General features: G+C 41.2%; 1 protein-coding gene across 14 annotated transcripts in view; it reads right to left on the bottom strand.

Annotated features, from left to right (window-relative positions):
* LOC149315753 (receptor-type tyrosine-protein phosphatase T) overlaps positions 1 to 18767 on the bottom strand; it is an 849328-nt gene that overhangs the window by 134803 nt on the left and 695758 nt on the right. For all 14 annotated transcript variants that reach the window (XM_089514002.1, XM_089514000.1, XM_089514008.1 and 11 more), the window contains one exon: positions 342 to 477. In XM_089514002.1, the coding sequence (XP_089370128.1) occupies positions 342 to 477 (136 nt within the window). The remainder of the gene's footprint in view (positions 1 to 341; positions 478 to 18767) is intronic.

Genomic DNA, 18767 nt, shown 5'->3' with positions numbered 1-18767 from the left:
AGAGCAACAAAAAGCTGCTCCTTGCCAGTGGCCCATTGAGGCCCATTGCAGTAGCCAGCTTTGGGGCCATGGCATCCAGTCATCATGGTTCTGGGATGATTGGGGGCTGACCAGTCAAATTTGCCAGTCTGCTTCACCCCGAAGTTAGTTTATGAAGGGAGACATTTATTTAAAGCTCCATTTAAAAAAAAAAAAAACCCTATCCTAAACCAACTCAGCCTCCATTCCCCAAATGAGCATAAAATACTTAAGTACTAAAGTATGAAGTACTGACTTTGGAAACAAAAGACAAATGTAATAGGCATTCTCATCAAAGCAAATTAGCAATCTTAAAGACTTACCTCCTCTTGATTGTAAGCATTGCCCCCAAAAGGATAATTACAAACATCAGAAGACCAGCTATGACTCCTGCCATCTTCACTGTATTGTCGACTTGCTTTTCTGGCTCTACTGCATTGGAGTTCTGTGTAGAAGCTCCTTAAGAAGTTACAGAAAAGAGGGAAATAATAATGAACAGGGATTGTTGGAATATCCCAGGAAAATCAGACTGTGACAATCAGATTCTGACAAAACATTCACAAGAATGTTTCAAAAGAACAATCTGCATCTCAGCATGACAGAAACAAAGGTGTAAACCAGTCCTCAAGTATAATGTGACAAGAAGGGGTTTTTTTTTTCTTATGACACATTCAGCTACAAACAAACATCAAGTACACTGAGCCTTGGTAGTGGTGGCTTCCATATCAGTGGAGTGGTAAATATGATCAAGACTTTGGTCCTAAAATAGGTTCAGTATCTTTAAAGTTTCTACTAAAACCCAGAACAGATTCACAACTTCACTGACAGGAAGCTACCAGCCACAACTACAAATGCTTGCAAATGTTGCAACACTGTTTAAGTGATAATCTGTAACCAGTGAGTTGAAGAACCTGGAAAGTAATACCAAGAGCCCTAAAGCCATCAGATGCCAAGCCATTTTAAAATGTTATATTTTGTTTGTTTGATGGTTTTAGGCCTATTAGTATTAAATATTCTAGGCTCTGAGAATTATTGGTTGTAGTCCCTATATTGGGAGAAATGTGAGATAAATGTAAATATGAAGAAGAAGAAGAAGAAGAAGAAGAAGAAGAAGAAGAAGAAGAAGAAGAAGAAGAAGAAGAAGTTTTTAACCACCACACTACATATCACATTAAAAAATTTCAAACCTCTGACAATTAAAAATGTGGATACTGGGCTTGTGCAATCCGACCCCAGAAATGAAATGGGTAGACATTTTTTTCAACTTCATGTATACACTTAAAATAGTGTGGTGGTGAGATTTGCCTCTGCCAATTTCCATACAACTATTGATTAGCTGAAAAGGTATCATCACACCATAAATCAAAGGCTTATCTAACTGTTCTGTCTTCCCATCAATATTCCCAACCATAGCAGAATACCAACTTAACTGCCAAGTACTGATGGAGATAGTAAGTGAAAATATATCAACCTAGCTCTGCACACCTTCTAAAACATCAATAGCTTCCTGAACCTTTCATCCCCCTGTTTCCAGGCACTAGATCTTTCAACTAATCTGCTAGATCTCAGAGGCAAAAGCAAGGAGTAGAGATGAGCCCCATTCTGCCTACCCTGCTGGAAATGTAAATAACTATTGTAATTCTACTCAGCTTTTGAAATATCCATTATAGCTCCAACATAGTTGCTACTCCAATTGGATACTGGGGACCTGCCGAGTGAAATGTATTACATGATCTGCTGCAACAATCTACTAATAACTGTTTGTTGTGGTATTTGGATAATTTCCAGTAAATGATGCAACACTCAGACGAAATCAACAAAACTGGAATTGAAGACTTTGGGGCATTTTTAGAAAATCAAGTGAAGCTGACAGCCAGGTGCCAGAAAAAAGATAGACTAAGAGGCTATACAGAATACCAACACAAGCACATGAAGAGTTTTAAACTATCAGACTATCACAGCAGAGTCCTATTTGCATTAAACTACATTCTTTATTGTAAGCTACTTTAAGTCTCTGTGAAAATAAATGGCATAAATAAATAACATGATAGATTGTGTCTGTGTAATAGTTTTAGCTACATAAAGCTGAAGAAAGATGAACTGCTCACTCAGTTTCAAAACTATGGTTAAAAATCTGTAAATCTGATGGCTTTTCACAGCCCATGTTTCCCTGTAAGTAGCTTCTTCAAAAGAAAGACAGAAAACATAAGCAGAACATTAAGTGGAAGTCAAAAGAGATAAATAGACATTGGCATTACCAAGAAAAAGAGAGAATGTCCTTTGTTTAGAAGACAATCTGTTAATTCCTGTCATCTGCTTAATCTCACACTATTGTGAGCAAAAGTATCAACAAAAATTATACTAGGCTCTGAGGCAGCTTTAATATAGTGAGATTAGTATATGCCTGTTAGCAAGAGGGTAGAACCAGGAAATCTTTTTTCAAGAGAAAGGCTAGTTTAATTAATGTTAAAAATAACCAAGAACACTGTAAATGCTATGCAGCTAAGTAAAACCCTGTTTCCCTTGGTAAAACACTCTAATTATTCAGTGGAAAATGCCCCATTCCTATCCAATTTCGCTTGCTCAGCCCAAGTACCACAAAGTTTATGGATTCCATTTCTTGTTTAACAATGTCTAGTTTGCCCTGATTCATGCTTCTCACATCCCACATTCTATTATGTGCTCTGCACATCAAATTTTCCTTTCATGTCTGAAAATATCAGCATTTCAACATCCTTTTAGTGTGAATCCAGTGACATCATTAGACACAGTGCTACTTATCCTCTGCTCTTCCCCAAGAGCTGGTTCAGCCCTTCTTCCAGCACTAGCTTTATTTCATTTTGTATTGTCTCATCACAGTTTTTGGGGTAAACAACATTTAGAAGTGGTTTATCAGTGCCTGCTTCTGTGCAGCACTAACTAGATAACTAGAGGCCCATTACCATTGTCTCCAGGCACATCAAGACTGATTAAGAAGACCAGAAAGTCCCAGAGTGCATTTATATTGCAGATACAATGCAGTTTGGGACAACTTTAACTGCCACAGCTCCATCCTACAGGAACCTGGGAGCTGTAGTTTTGTGAGGCACCAGCACTCTTTTGGCAAACTACAAATACCAGGATTCCATAGGTTAGAGCTACAGCACTTAAAGTGGTGTCAAACTGCATTCTTTCTACAATGTAGATGCACCCCCATATTTTGTTCCTGTTCTTTCCAGTTTTATTTTGGAGATCCAAAAACATTTTTTCATCCCAAAGTATTTTGTATCAGCTCCCAGTATAATCAGATACTTTTTATACTAGCTCCCTAGGTTGATTTATTTTAACCCAATGTAAAATCAGAAAGAACAGGAACTTAATGAGACTTTTTCAATCAGTCTGAGTGATCCTCTACTAGTGTCAAAACAACACCATCACCAGAACTGCTGCTGCCCAGAAACTATTTGGCATCTTTTGTCTGGATTCTCAGCAAAAATGTGTCTGATTCCAGCAGCAGTGCTGCCATCACCACAGCCATTTGCCTTAGAGCAGACAATAGCACCATGCAGAAAACAGCAACCAACATGATTACAGCACTGGAGCAACTTGCCTGTAAGCAAAGGCTACCAAATTTAGCACTCTTCAACTAGAATAAAAGGTGAGTTTTGCAAAAGGCATGATAGACATCTATGCATTAGCATTGTGTAAAGTTGATATAGATTAGCTTTTCTCCCTCTTGTATAACATGGTTATCCATGGAAATGGTGGAAGATACAGGACCGAGAAAAATATTTTCTCACACAGTGAATAGTTTGCAAATTCATTATGGCAAGATGCAGTGATGTACCATTATGAACTGATGTCAAAAGCCAATAACTGTAGTATTTCTAAAATTAAAGGCAGCATGCCTCTCAATACAAGCTGCTGGGGAATGCAAAATGGAGAGTCCTTCCACATTCATGTTATACTGTGTCCTTCCAATAGGCATCTCAAGGTGTAACAATCCTGGACTACATAGGCCTTTCTGCCATCAAGCATCTTTGCATGTACTTCTATTCTTCAGAAGGTAACCAGCACGACTAGACATTTTTGGACAGATTCTTGACCTGTTAGGCATGCAATGCCTAAACAGCCTTTGTTTTCTGCATAACTTTATTTGCTTCATTAAAAAAACTATAGCATCATGTAATCTTTTGATGCACCTTCAGGACAAACATTTTAGAATATTTTTACAACTAATTTCATTATATCATTTTTGCTAATACTTCCTGTTTCTGCAAAAGCAGAACAGCCTTTACATATCTGCATTTGAGCCATGGAAGTCAGCTATATTTTACTGTTTTTAATTTTGAAGTAAATTATGAAAGCTGTTTCATACAGTTACTTCTTAAGATGCTTTCAAGACTCAGTCTTCATCTTATTTCATCATATACTCAAATAACATGTAATGTTCAATTTTAAAAAAATTTTTTTTGCTCTTCTTGAAGTGTTCTTTTCATAATAGCCAATTTAAAAGCAGTAGGAAATGAAACAGAAGTTATTACAGGCAAGTTGTTTTAAAATAGGTAGAATAGATGGAGCAAAAGAATAAAAAGGAAAAAGAAATAGGAATAGTAAAATATGTGTTAACTTCAGAAGAAAAAAGGAAAAACTGGAAACAATGAACACCGAGGCAACTGCAAAACAGGATCAAGGAATGAAGGGGGGGGTGTAGAAGCAAGAAAAGAAGCATAAATAGATGCCATTTTATCAAGGAAGAAAAAAATAAAAATCCAGAAGTCAAAGAGAAAAGGAAGGGCATGAAGAGGGCAAAAGAAAAGATATCACAGTAAGGGGGGGGGGGTGAAGGATGACAAGATAGGGAAGTGGATAAATGAAGAGCAGGAAAAAGATTTGTTTAAGAGAGGACAAAGCATTTAAATACAATTGTGACATAAACTGATACAAAATGAAGTCAGGGACAGAAAGAAACAAAAATATGGATAACAGTGTGAAAATCAGAGTCAAAACCCTGTAGAAGATTAGTGGTAAATGCAAATAGGGGAATAAAATGGTCAAATGAAGATTGACCAGAATCCAATGGTGCAATTCTGCTGTACAGACCTTGATGTCTACTGGGATCCCCTGTGGATACCAATATCCATGGATAGTCAATTCCCATTAAATACAATGGATAGTAAAATGGTGACCCTTATTTTAAAAATGGCAAAATCAAGGTTTGCTTTTTGGAATATATATATATATATATATATATGTAAAAAATCAAACCATGGATGCTTGAATCTATGAATACAGAGAGCCAACTGTACCTTTTTTCTTTTTGCTAGAACTCTAAAAATCTGCTTTGGGGGGCTATAAAACTATGTGGAGCAGGTTTTTGATAGCTACAGAATGTTGCAGAAGAAATAAACAAAGATCATTCAACAGTTTGCTGTGAATAATTTGTGAGACACTTTGCAGACAAAATCTCTCAGATCCACTCTGACTTGGATGCTGTAGTTGGCACAGATCCAATGGGTGTAATCTTGGCACCTGCTTGTCCTGCACTGTTGGATAAGTTTCAGTTTGTGCAGCATGAGGATGTGGACAGGATCCTTGGAGAAGTGAGGGCCAACACATGCATACCTTGCCATTCCTTGCTTCTGAAAGCAACCAGAGGGGGACTGGCTGAGTGGTTAAGGGGAGTGACAAATGCCTCACTGCAGCAAGGCAGATTCCTATCCTGTCTAAAAGAGGCTGTGGTGAAGCCTTTACTGAAAAAGACCATCCTGGATCCCACTATTTTGGATAACTATAGGCCAGTCTCTAATATTCCATTCTTGGGCAAGGTTCTGGGGTTAGTGGTGGCCTTCCAGTTTCAGGGGTTTCTGGATGAAACGGTTTATCTAGATCCATTTCAATCTGACTTCAGACCTGGCTATTGGACAAAGACAGCTTCGCTCACCTGGTGGGTGACCTCCACAGGGAACTGGATAGGGGGAGTGGGTCCCTGTTGGTCCTGCTGGATCTCTCAGTGGCTTTTGATACCATTGACCATGGTATCCTTCTGCGTCGCCTTTCTGGGATGGGACTTGGGGGCACTTTTATGCAGTGGTTCCAGTCCTTCTTGGAGGGGGAGACCCAGAAGGTGGTGTTGGGGAACTCCTGTTTGACTCCTTGGCCTTTGGCCCATGGGGTACCTCAGGGTTCTGTTCTGTCCCCCATGTTATTCAACATCTACATGAAACCACTGGGAGAGGTCATCCAGAGTTTGGGAGCGCGGTGTCACCAATATGCTGATGACACCCAATTCTGTCTCTCCTTTCCATCTGACTCCAAGGAAGCTGTCTCTGTAGTGAACGTGTGTCAGTAATGGATTGGATGAGAGCGAACAAATTGAACCTTAACCTAGACAAGACAGAGGTGTTCCTGGTCTGTCATAAGACAGATCAAGGAATGGGGATTCAGCTTGTGCTGGATGGGGTTACATTCCCTCTGAAACCTCAGGTTTGCAGCTTGGGTGTGTTTTTGGACTGTATTCTGAGCCTGGATGCCAAGGTCTCAGCAGTGGCCAGGAGTGCATTTGCACAGCTAAAACTTGTGCACCAGCTGCACCCATTCCTTGAGATGTCACATCAGGCTAAGGTGACACATGCCTTGATTACATCCCATTTGGACTACCAGAACACACACTATGTGGGGCTGCCTTTGGAAACTGTCCAGAAACTTCAATGAGTTCAAAACACCGCAGCCAGAATGCTGACTGAGGCCAGTTACAGGGAGCATGTAACTCCTTAGTTAGAACAGCTTTACTGGCTACCTGTTCATTTCAGGCACAATTCAAACTGACCAGCACTTTGAATTGTGCCCGGAAATGAACAGGTAGCCAGTGAAGCTATATAACCTATAAAGCCCTATACTGCTTGGGTCCAGCAGGGATGTAGCCAAGGGGGGGGGGGGTTCTTGGGGTCTGGAAAATGAATGGTGTGTGCTGCTGCGCCGCTGCACCCAAGCCCCATTATAATGGTGGCACTTAGTCTGGACCCCCCCTTCCTAAAATCCTAGCTACGTCTCTGGGTCCAGACTATTTGAGAGACCATGTCTTCCTATATGAACCTGCAAGAGCCTTAAGATCTCTCTCTCAGTCTCACCAAGAGATCACAGGCTTGCCTGGTGAGGACATGAGAGAGATCCTTCTTGGTAGCCGCTTCCACCCTGTGGAACTCCCTTCCATGGGAGGCTAGACCGGACCTCTCCCTGCTGGCCTTTTGCCTGAAAGCAAATGTTATTCAAGCAAGATTTTTAAGATCATGCCAGCCTGGACTTATTTGGGAGCAGGGTTGTTTAAGAATACATTGTTAACTTTTATATATTTTATGTCATTTTATATTGGATACAGATATTTTTTGTTTTGAATTTTATGAGATGTTAAATGTTTTATCTCTGAGCTGCCTTGGGTCCCTCTGGGGAGAAAGGAAGTGAATGAAATAAATAAAAAATAAATAAATTGCAAAAGGGAATGAAAATCTGAATTCTACTAACATTGGAAACTAAAGCACACCACTACATGAGAAAAAGGAAAGAAGCAGCAAGATGGGGAGAAAAATAATGTGATAATGGCCTGGCAGAACAAAACATAAAACAATAAAAAAGAAAACAACAAAAGAAAATGAAGTATATGAACAACAAAATTAAGAGAGTCCAATGCATGCCACTATAAATCAAAGTTAGAGGAACTGTTAAAGGTAAAATAAGAGTATTAGGATCAAGATACATAGTGATGCCTCCCATTATAGGAAATGACAATGAGAAGACAAAAACAGAAAGACAGGAAACAAAATCATACATAAAATGAAGAGAAGTAGTATCAGTATCAGCTCGTCAGTTATTAAAAAAGTAGAAAATGGAACTGTGATATTCCAAAGACATGTAAGAGTAAAGAATAAAAAAACCCCGTGAAACTGCTGTAACTAGAAAACAAGAGAATTTAGGGTTTAGGACAAAAAAGCATTCTTCTGGACAGTGCTTATGTTTCAGCAGCACTTATCTTTTCAATGTACATGGGGCATGAAGAACTAGGACAGAAGGTTTTACAATGCTTTGTTGTTGTTACGTGCTTTCAAGTAACCTCTGACTTATGGTGACCTTAAGTGAACCCATTGCTGGGTTTGTTTGTTTGATTTTTTTTATTTTTTTATTTTTGCAAGATTTGTTTGGAGGGTGTTTGCATTTTCCTTTGCCTTCTTCTGAGGCTGAGAGACTGTTACTTGCCCAAGGTCACCCAATGGATCCGTGGGTATTCAAACCCTTGTCTCCAGAGTTGTAGGCCAATACTCAAACTAGTACATCACTCTGGCTCTTGTTAAAATGCTAGTAATGTAAAACATTTTTTTGAAAAAATATGATTCTAATTCTGTTTTGATTTTTAATTCCAAAGCTCCTCCCTACTATCCTTCCTGTGAGGAGAACATATTGCAATCAGGTCAGGTTTTTATATCATCCTTCTCCAATATCTTGAAATAGGGGTTGCTATAGTGTCAGTTTCAGAGACAAATTCCTATAACCAGAGATCCTAGGCTTTTGATTAGGAAGCTTTATAGCCTTTAGATTCTAGTGTCCTATCTTATCTTTCAATTTCCTCCCTGAATCCATGCTCTTCATTTACCAGAAGGACAGAGCAAGATCTTTCATTTGACACTTCAGTTTTGTCTTAGAACAGTTATTCTGCAGCACACAAGATAGTACCTACCTATTATACCAACAAGGGCAACCGTGCAAGTTAATAAATTTTAGGAGTCTGTTCGACTATAGAAAAATGTTCTGACAAGTAAATATTCTCATTTAGTGAAATAATTTGCTGCTTTCTCCTCAGGGTAGATTCTGAATCAGTGCATCTTATTCCACAGTGTTTACACTGACTTGGGCTTCTCAACTAATCTATAGCAGAGACATTTTTATTCTCTAGGGAGTTGTATGGACAAAAAATTAGGGGTTAGCAGAGCAGAACTCTATGCCCCAGTAGGATCACCACATAATATATTGGCATATTGGTATACTGAACCATTATTTCAGAAAACAATAACCACTATTAACCTGACCCTATCACATGGGGTTAAAACCCCAGTTTACTCTTCCCAAATTTAGTCCTAATTTGGAAGGAAGCTGAGTGTCAGAAACCTCTGACTTCTAAAAATGGCTTTCGAAGCGGCTTACATGGCATGGACTGCACTCTGGATGGACCCAGGCAGTGATTCGGCAGTGATTTCTTTGCGATAACACCTCCAGAATTAGGACTGAATTCGGGGAAAGGTAAACTGGGGTTTTAATTCCATGCAATAGGGTCCTAAAATAGGTTAAACTGCTGAGGTACTTAGGCCCTTTACAGACTGCCTGAAAAGGGCGGTCTGCCGGCGCCTCCGCTTGGTCTGCGAGGGAGCTGCAGCTTCTTTTTACGCCGTAGAAATGACGCCGCAAGGCACCAATAGCACACTCGCGGCATCATTTCCACTTTACGACATGCGGAAGCTAGGCATCCGTGACGTCAAAATGGCGGCGCCCATGCAGAATGGGCATCGCCATTTTGTACGCGCCGAGCATGTACTAGGGTTAGGGGCGTCCAGAAAGGACGCCCCTTTCTAACACTAGTATGGGTGCGGCACATACTTTCTGCCCATGCGGAATGGGCCTTAGATGCCCTTAGATCATTTTATTTTGTGACTACTGCAATGTCAGATTATGGCCAGTAGTCATGAGTGTCGCAAAGATTCCAAAGACTGTGACAACAAACTACCATATTTTACACGAAACTGTTGTTTGTTCTCTGTGAGAATGACCAACTGCCACTTAAGTAAACACACTATCCATTAAGTGACAGATAATTGTTTTAGAACATGTTGTTTATTTTCACTGCCTGGAGTTTCTTACTGCTAATTCTATTCTTGATCCTTTTCAGTCTAGCTTGCACCTACTGCATTCAACTGAGATTGCTCTTGCTAAAATCACTGATGATCTGGCTGAATATAAAAGTCTTTATTCTATTCTAGTCCTCCTGGATCTCTCTCTTGCGTTTGACACCATTGATCGTAGTCTCTTGGTGGATTTACTCCAAGACCTGGGTTTTGAGGGCTCAGTTTTAATGCTAGTTACATAAACCTTTTGCGGTGGTTACAAGAGGTCAGGTTTCTGCCCCTGTTTCATTAGCTGTTGGAATCCCTCAGGGTTCTGTCTTGGATCCTTTACTGTTCTCCCTTTATACCCTGTCCCTGGGAAATCTTATTAGCTCCTACGGCTTTCAATATCACCTGTACGCCAACAACAGCCAGTTGAACTACCCCTCAGATTTTCTCCAGGTGTTGAGCAGTGATTATCATCATGTTTTGCTGCTGTCTCTGAGAGGATGATTCACCAGCACCTGAAGCTCAACATGGCCAAAACTGAACTACTTGTCTTCCCACCCAAGCCATCTTTGCAATGTTCTTTGTCAATTACTGTGAATAACATTTTTAGTCAATCTGTCAATGAGGCCTCTAGTCTTAGCTTCCTATTTGACTCTTCATTATTGTTCATTCCACAGATCCAGGCTACAGCCAAGTCATGCAGATTCTTTCTTTATAATCTCATCAGAATTCGACCATTTCTTTCTATTTCGATGTCAAAAACATTGGTGCTTGCTTTGGTGATATCATGCTTGGATTATTGCAACTCATTGCTAGCGGGTCTTCCTATTTCCCACCTTAGCCCCCTAAGCTTTATGCAACACTCAGCTGCCAGGATCATCTTCTCCGCCCATTGCTTTGATCATGTTACTCCCTTGTTGTTATCCTTTCATTGGCTTTTTCTTCCTTTCAGAATCTGATATAAAATTCTTCTCCTGACCTTTAAAGCCTTTCATGGCTTGGCTCCCTCTTATTTGTCAGCACACATCTTTCCTTACCACCCTCCATGCACATTGAGATCTTATGACACTGGTCTCCTGACCCAGCCAAGGGTCTCTCCCTCCCCTGCCCAAATCTGCCCCTTCTCCTGTGCTGCTCCTTATGTCTGGAACCTCCTCCCTACACAATTAAGAACTATTACTTCCTTAGCTGATTTTAAGGCTGAATTGAAGACACTCTTGTTCAGGGACGCATTCCAAATTATTGGTTGTTAATCTGCTGCTTACTTTATTGTATACTAGTTAGTATTGTTTTAGAGATATTTTAATTTAATCATGTAATTTTGTTGTTTTGGATTGTATGCTGCTTGGCAGGCTTTTATTCTTTTATTCTTATTTTATTTGACCCTTACTATGTAAAACACTGTGCAAAATTTACAGCACTCTATAAATAAATGTAAATAATAATAACAAATGTTGCATACAGATACTAATCCAAATTCCCCTATAATCCAAGGAAGGGATGTACAATAGAAAAGGCTAATATAGGCTGGTACACACCGCCATAAAGCAGCGTGCTCCTGGTGATACTAGGGTTAGGGAGCGCACACCAACCGCATGCTCCCTAACCCTAGTATGTGTGGGGGATGCCATCATTGCACGGTGCCATCCATATGGCACACGTAATTATGATGTCATGCCCACGTTGTGTCCAAATGGCACAGCATGCATGTGACATGTCCGCACTGCCCCAGGCCACTTATGGCGGCTTGGCAGTGGCACAGAAAGGAGCTCCAAAACAGAACTCCTTTTGGATCCCCACATCATTGGTGTGGCAACCGAACAGCCGTGACAATGATACAGAGGAGAAAGGGGCAGCTGCGGCCTCCCCTTTCTCCTCTTTAGCGCTGGGGTGACCTTGACGCCTAAGGCGCTAGGGCACCCCTTTTCCAGGCCAAAGAGAAGCGGCATTTTGCCACTTCTCTTTGGTCTGGAAAACGCTGGATTGTGGCCGCAGGGCTGCTGGTCAGGTTGCCCTGGCCCCAATCCAGCATGAAAACAGGCGGGTGCAGTCCACACCTTTGGTCGGTCTGTACCAGGCCATGGATAAGAAGGGTTTTGCATACTATGAAGAACAGTTACACACACCTACAGGATTTCATGGATTGCACATAAGAATTTGCAGCACTGTGTAAACAAAATGTTTCATCTCAACAATCTTAGTACCAAGAGAATTGATCATAAACTTTCCTTTACTATTAAATGCTGTTATACATGTTAACCTCCATTTATTTAATACCTATTTTTCCTTCTTGCTGAACCACTCACATTCCGTGCTTTTTTTCTTATAATGTATAATTGAGAGGCAAACAGAGGTAAACCCCCTCATAGCTATTGTTCTTATTAGTCCATATAAATTAGATTTCAGGGTGATAGGTCATACATCTACAGTTATGCAGTTTGGGGCCAACATCCATAAAAGCTCAAAACCCATCAACCTAACATAGAGAACAAACATGCAATATTTATAAAACTGTTGATGTTGTTTGAGAAAGCTGGGTTTCAAAGCTCTCTTGAGTTTTCAACATTTTAAACTCAGGGGCTATGCCTCCAGTTGCTCCTTTTACAGCCAGATTGTGGTTGCAGCTCTTGTATGGCAGTGGTTCCCAACCTTTGGGTCGGGACCCCTTTGGGGGTCTAATGACCCTTTCATGAGGGTAGCCTAAGACCATTGGAAAACACCTATTTAATTACAGTTATGAAGTAGCAACGAAAATAATTTCATGGGTTTGGGTCACCACAACATGAGGAACTATATTAAACGGTCGTGGCATTAGGAAGGTTGGGAACCACTGTTTTATGGGATAGTGTGAATAGACCTGCTCTCTCCAACTTCTGCCTTTTTTCTTATATCATTATTAACAGTCTGTTGCTACTACTGAATGTTTCGATATTATACCTGAAATCAGAAAGTTAATGCTTTAATAATAGTAATAGCTGCACAAGGGGATAGGCACCCTGAGAATATGACTTATGGAAACCAAGTCATGATGCATTAATAATAGGTTTCAGTTTGTCTTGCCTTTGCAAGCATAACTTTAAGGACATTTAATGCCAATAATAGATTCATGGAAACCTTTTGAAGCAGTCCAGAGAGAATGAACAATTGTGATTCACATCATTCCAATGAAACAATTTTACTCCTTAGGGACTAGGCCAGCACACCTCATGTAAAGGTGCTAAGACATGTAAATTATTAACAGAATGTCAGTCTAGTAAGTGTTCACAGATACTGTATACAGTCTTCCAAAGCTGTGATATTCATTCTTGTCTAATGCTCCCTTTTCTCATAATACATGTGGTAATTACCTAGGCAAAGTTCTGTGCAATGCACAATGATTCTAGATAACCCATCTTTTTTTCATTTGCTCCATTTATTTTAATAAATGAATATGTTAGACTTATCCAAATTTTATAGTAAGAAAGGGTTTTGCATTTCAATAATTTAAAAGGGTATGGTCTAAACTAAATAACACAAATGCTCCTATAAACTTACCAAGGCCTCATTCCCACTTGGCAGATAAAACGGCTTATATTGATGTGATTCTGACTCGGATTATTTTCCAAGTCTAATTCAAAATTTTTCCATCATTTCCATTATGAAAGGGGGCAAATTACCTCAATTTATTTAGACCCTGTTTTCTTTCCCATTTATTTTAAATAGCGGTATTTTAAAGCAGAGTAATTTGCTCCCCGTTCCCATTTGTGTTTGCAAGTTGTCAATCAAGAGCATAGGCTTCAGATGTCACAAGTGTTGTCACCTGATTCGAAACACTTTGACACGGTTTATTTTTCTGTTGGGGTTTTTTTGGGGGGGCAGACAATGAAAATCGGCTGCATCCGAGGCTCTTCTGTGTCTCCCCAGACTCCCTCCAGGAAAGAGAGAAGGAGCCTCTATTCGTCCTAAACGCCTTGCATCCGAAGCTCTTCTGTATCTCCCCAGACTCTCTCCAGGAAGGAGAGAAGGAGCCTCTATTCATCCTAAACCCCTTGCATCTGAGGCTCTTCTGTGTCTCCCCAGACTCCCTCCAGGAAAGAGAGAAGGAGCCTCTATTCATCCTAAACCCCTTGCATCTGAGGCTCTTCTGTGTCTCCCCAGACTCCCTCCAGGAAAGAGAGAAGGAGCCTCTATTCGTACTAAACCCCTTGCATCTGAGGCTCTTCTGTGTCTTCCCCAGACTCCCTCCAGGAAAGAGAGAAGGAGTCTCTATTTGTCTTAAACCCCTTGCATCCGAAGCTCTTCTATGTCTCCCCAGACTCCCTTCAGGAAAGAGAGAAGGAGCCTCTATTTGTCCTAAACCCCTTGCATCTGAGGCTCTTCTCTGTCTCCCCAGACTCAGGCTCTTCTGTGTCTTCCCATAGTTCCTCTGGGAAAGAGAGAAGAGGAGCCTCTAACCACACCAGATCCCTTTGCCTCCCTCATTGCTTCCTGGGCTGTCTGGGGGGTGATCAAGCAGGCATGTACTGCAAAGCCCATCTGCTGCTCAGGCAATCAGGCAGAGGCAAAAAAGAAAAGAACATCAGGGACTGCCTGAAAGAAGAGGCTCCTCCCTCTTTCAACTGTCATCTTGGCCCCAGAGGGAGTGATCAGGCAGACCCAGCAACATCAGGGACTGCCTGAAGGAAGAGGCCCCTCCCTCTTTCAACTGTCATCTTGGCCTCAGAGGGAGCGATCAGGCAGACCCAGCAACATCAGGGACTGCCTGAAGGAAGAGGCTCCTCCCTCTTTCAACTGTCATCTTGGCCTCAGAGGGAGCGATCAGGCAGACCCAGCAACATCAGGGACTGCCTGAAGGAAGAGGCTCCTCCCTCTTTCAACTGTCATCTTGGCCTCAGAGGGAGCGATCAGGCAGACCCAGAAACATCAGGGACTGCCTGAAGGAAGAGGCCCCTCCCTCTTTCAACTGTCATCTTGGCCTCAGAGGGAGCGATCAGGCAGACCCAGCAACATCAGGGACTGCCTGAAGGAAGAGGCCCCTCCCTCTTTCAACTGTCATCTTGGCCTCAGAGGGAGCGATCAGGCAGACCCAGCAACATCAGGGACTGCCTGAAGGAAGAGGCCCCTCCCTCTTTCAACTGTCATCTTGGCCTCAGAGGGAGCGATCAGGCAGACCCAGCAACATCAGGGACTGCCTGAAGGAAGAGGCCCCTCCCTCTTTCAACTGTCATCTTGGCCTCAGAGGGAGCGATCAGGCAGACCCAGCAACATCAGGGACAGCCTGAAGGACGAGACTTCTCCCTCTTTCAACTGTCATCTTGGCCTCAGAGGGAGCGATCAGGCAGACCCAGCAACATCAGGGACTGCCTGAAGGAAGAGGCCCCTCCCTCTTTCAACTGTCATCTTGGCCTCAGAGGGAGCGATCAGGCAGACCCAGCAACATCAGGGACTGCCTGAAGGAAGAGGCCCCTCCCTCTTTCAACTGTCATCTTGGCCTCAGAGGGAGCGATCAGGCAGACCCAGCAACATCAGGGACTGCCTGAAGGAAGAGGCCCCTCCCTCTTTCAACTGTCATCTTGGCCTCAGAGGGAGCGATCAGGCAGACCCAGCAACATCAGGGACAGCCTGAAGGACGAGACTTCTCCCTCTTTCAACTGTCATCTTGGCCTCAGAGGGAGCGATCAGGCAGACCCAGCAACATCAGGGACTGCCTGAAGGAAGAGGCCCCTCCCTCTTTCAACTGTCATCTTGGCCTCAGAGGGAGCGATCAGGCAGACCCAGCAACATCAGGGACAGCCTGAAGGGCGAGACTTCTCCCTCCTTTAACTGTCACCTTGTATTGTATTGCAATTTTTACTGTACACCGCTATGATCATTGCGGAATAGCGGTCTATAAATAAAACATATTATTATTATTATTACTAAGAAGAAAAAAGAATAGTTTAAAATGGTTTTCGATGGCTCTCCTCACACATCAGTCTATGAATGTGGAGCAGAGGGGAGGTTGCAGGGGGAGTAATATGTTTACTGCGTTTGGAGCTCAATCGCCTTACCCTGCTTCCCAATCCACTTGGGGAAAGGCTATGCAAACAGAAGAAAATGGCGCCGGCGATGTAGAAAGAGAACAAAGAGGGTGACACCCCTAGGCCAGCCCCTTGAGCGCTGCTCTTCCCATCTCCATGTTCCCAAATCAGACACCCTTTTGTTCCCATTCGTATGCTGTAAATCAGACTCAGGAGGCACTGGAAAACCCGCTAAAAAGCCACTGTTTTTTAAAACCGGTTTATCGGCCTATAATTCAGGTTTTTCAGGATAATTCAATTCAGATTCAAATTCCAACGGGAACGATATTGGAGCAATGTGGGTCAAATGCGCACTCAAATGGAAACGATGCACCCATGATTCGCGTCCTAGATCTGCGTTATAGGCCAGTGGGAATGGGGCCCAAGTGTATAAATTTGGGAAATTTGCCACTCTGTAAAAGTGCTATAAACACTGTTGTTACTATTTTTTTGTTTGTTTGTTTGTTTGTTTGTTTGGAATAGCCTTTGGGCAAACAGAAGTGACACAAGAAAGATCACAGTTCCAACCTAGGAAGGGATGCATTTAGGAGGCTATACAGACTACCCCTTTACTGGCTGGATTGGGGCTGCCACCACCTCACGCCACAGCCTTTATCCGGCCTCTGGAGAGTGCAAAAAGGAGCCACAAAACCCATTTCCTTTTTGCACTCCCTAAGGGGTGCCATAGCCATGATGGCATAGCTTTATGATGCCCCTTCAATGCTGCCTCATGGACCGGCACGTGCCAAAATGGCACCCTGGAAGCAGGGCTAGCGCATCCAGTGTATGGACACTGCACCCTAATTCCATCCACAGGCCAGCACAGAGTGCCAGTCTCTGTAGGGCCAAAGTCATCTGAAAATGAGAAGACATACTGGGACAAAAATTATAAAATAGATAGCATTCAAATATATTGAAAGACAAATTGCAATGATAGATTTATAGACATGGAAATAGTTCTGTTTTAAGGATGTGTTGTCTGTCTGTGAAATTAGAATATGTTTAAAATAAAAACAATGGAGTTAATATTTGAAACTAGTCCAATGAAATGAACAAAAATTTAAAAGAACAAATGCTTAAACTCTGTGCCACATGGTTTCTCCATTAACTTTGTGACACTTATGTTCATGTATTCAAGATAAGTGTACAGAGCTTCCCCAAAGTCAAAAGAACAAGAGTTTCTGGACTCATGATTGGCATGCACTGAACCATCTTCAATTGCTATTTCATGACATGACTTCTTGCTCATAAATCTTTAGAAATGGGATCTGTATTTGTGCATCTAAGCTACAGTTCCTAGGCATTTCCATAAGGATGGAACATTATTGTCAAAGTGAGTGCAAAATTCTCCCCATATTCCCCATTATGGCAAGTAGCACAGTCTCGTCCTGCATTCCATGCATAAATTATGCTTGCCTTTTATCAACAATTCTCAAGTTTCTACAGCCTGAAGTTTTCCAAGGCAAATTATCCTAATGACCAAGCAAGAACAAAATCATGATATTCAAACTTCTGAAACTGAAATAATATCAATATTGGAAAGAATCTGAGTTTCATTAAATAAAATGTGTCTATTCACTCAGGTTAAAGGCTACACTGAATTTGGCCAGTGAAAAATGAAGGAAATTTCATTTCAATTTGCTTTCAAACTTTGAATTTACAACAAAACAACCTGAGACTTAAAGAAATTGAATGTGTGTGTGTGTGTGTGTGTGTGTGTGTGCAGGGGGGGGGGTGGCAGCAGATTTTTGTATCTCTAATCATGAGTCCTGCTACATTCAACCCATCAGTGAACAATCAAGATACCTTATTACCTCTCTGAATATTTCCATTTTTTCACTCTTGCATAACAAATAATATTATAGCCAATCCAGAATGAGGAATGTGTGGAAATAGCTAATAACTGTTATAATAATGGGAATCAATGAAGAACTTCATAGCTAATGAAGCCAGGGGTGTTTCTGGAAGATCTCAAGTCTCAGAGAAGAAGTTGAAGCTTGCTTATTCTTATACTTCGGGGGGAAAGGAATACAGTTTTAGAAATGGTGGCTTTAAAGGCATAGATGCCTAACCACAAGCCAAAGAAATTCCATTAATATAAACAGATAAAAATGAACTTGGTTTAGAATCCTGGACAGAATGTAGACTTCATGTCTTTAGCTAAATTCTAAAACCTATGGAATCTTAGACCTTCAACAATGCAGTCCTGTACTTCCAAGGGCTACTTCATTGGCTTCCATGTTATAGGGTAGCTCTACAATCATATTTTCATATATTTCAAGTAGATGAGATTAATATGTGAGGAACCAGAATTAATAATATTGTCAAAAATCTTCTTATATAAATTCAAAACTATATGTGTAAGTTGAAAACTGTATATAAATAGAAAATTGGTTTGATATAAATTCATTTAATATTTTCCAACATTTCAGCAGAGATTCCCTAGAGATACTTCATAATATCACTCTTATCTTCACAAGTTATTTATTCAGCACTGAGCTTATCTATTTCTTTCTTGCTTTTTAAAATGACATTTCTTAATAAATGTACAGAAACTATAGCTATGTTTTGACTGTCTATTATAACTGTTCTCCAGATGTTGGCCTGCAACCTCTGGTTTACTAGAAACATTTCCAATTTTGGAACAAAAGAACAAGAAGAGATACACCTTTTGAAATATAGAAGCTGATTTTATAAACGAAGTAGCAAGGCTAGTGTTGTAGTGCATGCTTATTCCCAGACAGTTTGAGGTATCATTTTGAGTGTAGCAATCCAACATGAACTTAATATTTAACTAGAGCTTATAGACATTCAAATTGGGTTTGTACTGGCCTAGTGTAAAACTGTTAAGAAATCT

Source organism: Sceloporus occidentalis, unplaced genomic scaffold (genome assembly GCF_023333645.1).
Source record: "Sceloporus occidentalis isolate IW3139 unplaced genomic scaffold, rSceOcc1.0.p SCAF_3, whole genome shotgun sequence".
Lineage (NCBI taxonomy): Eukaryota > Metazoa > Chordata > Lepidosauria > Squamata > Phrynosomatidae > Sceloporus > Sceloporus occidentalis.
Note: the sequence above shows the minus strand (reverse complement) of the source record. Positions and strands in the feature narration are given on the sequence as shown.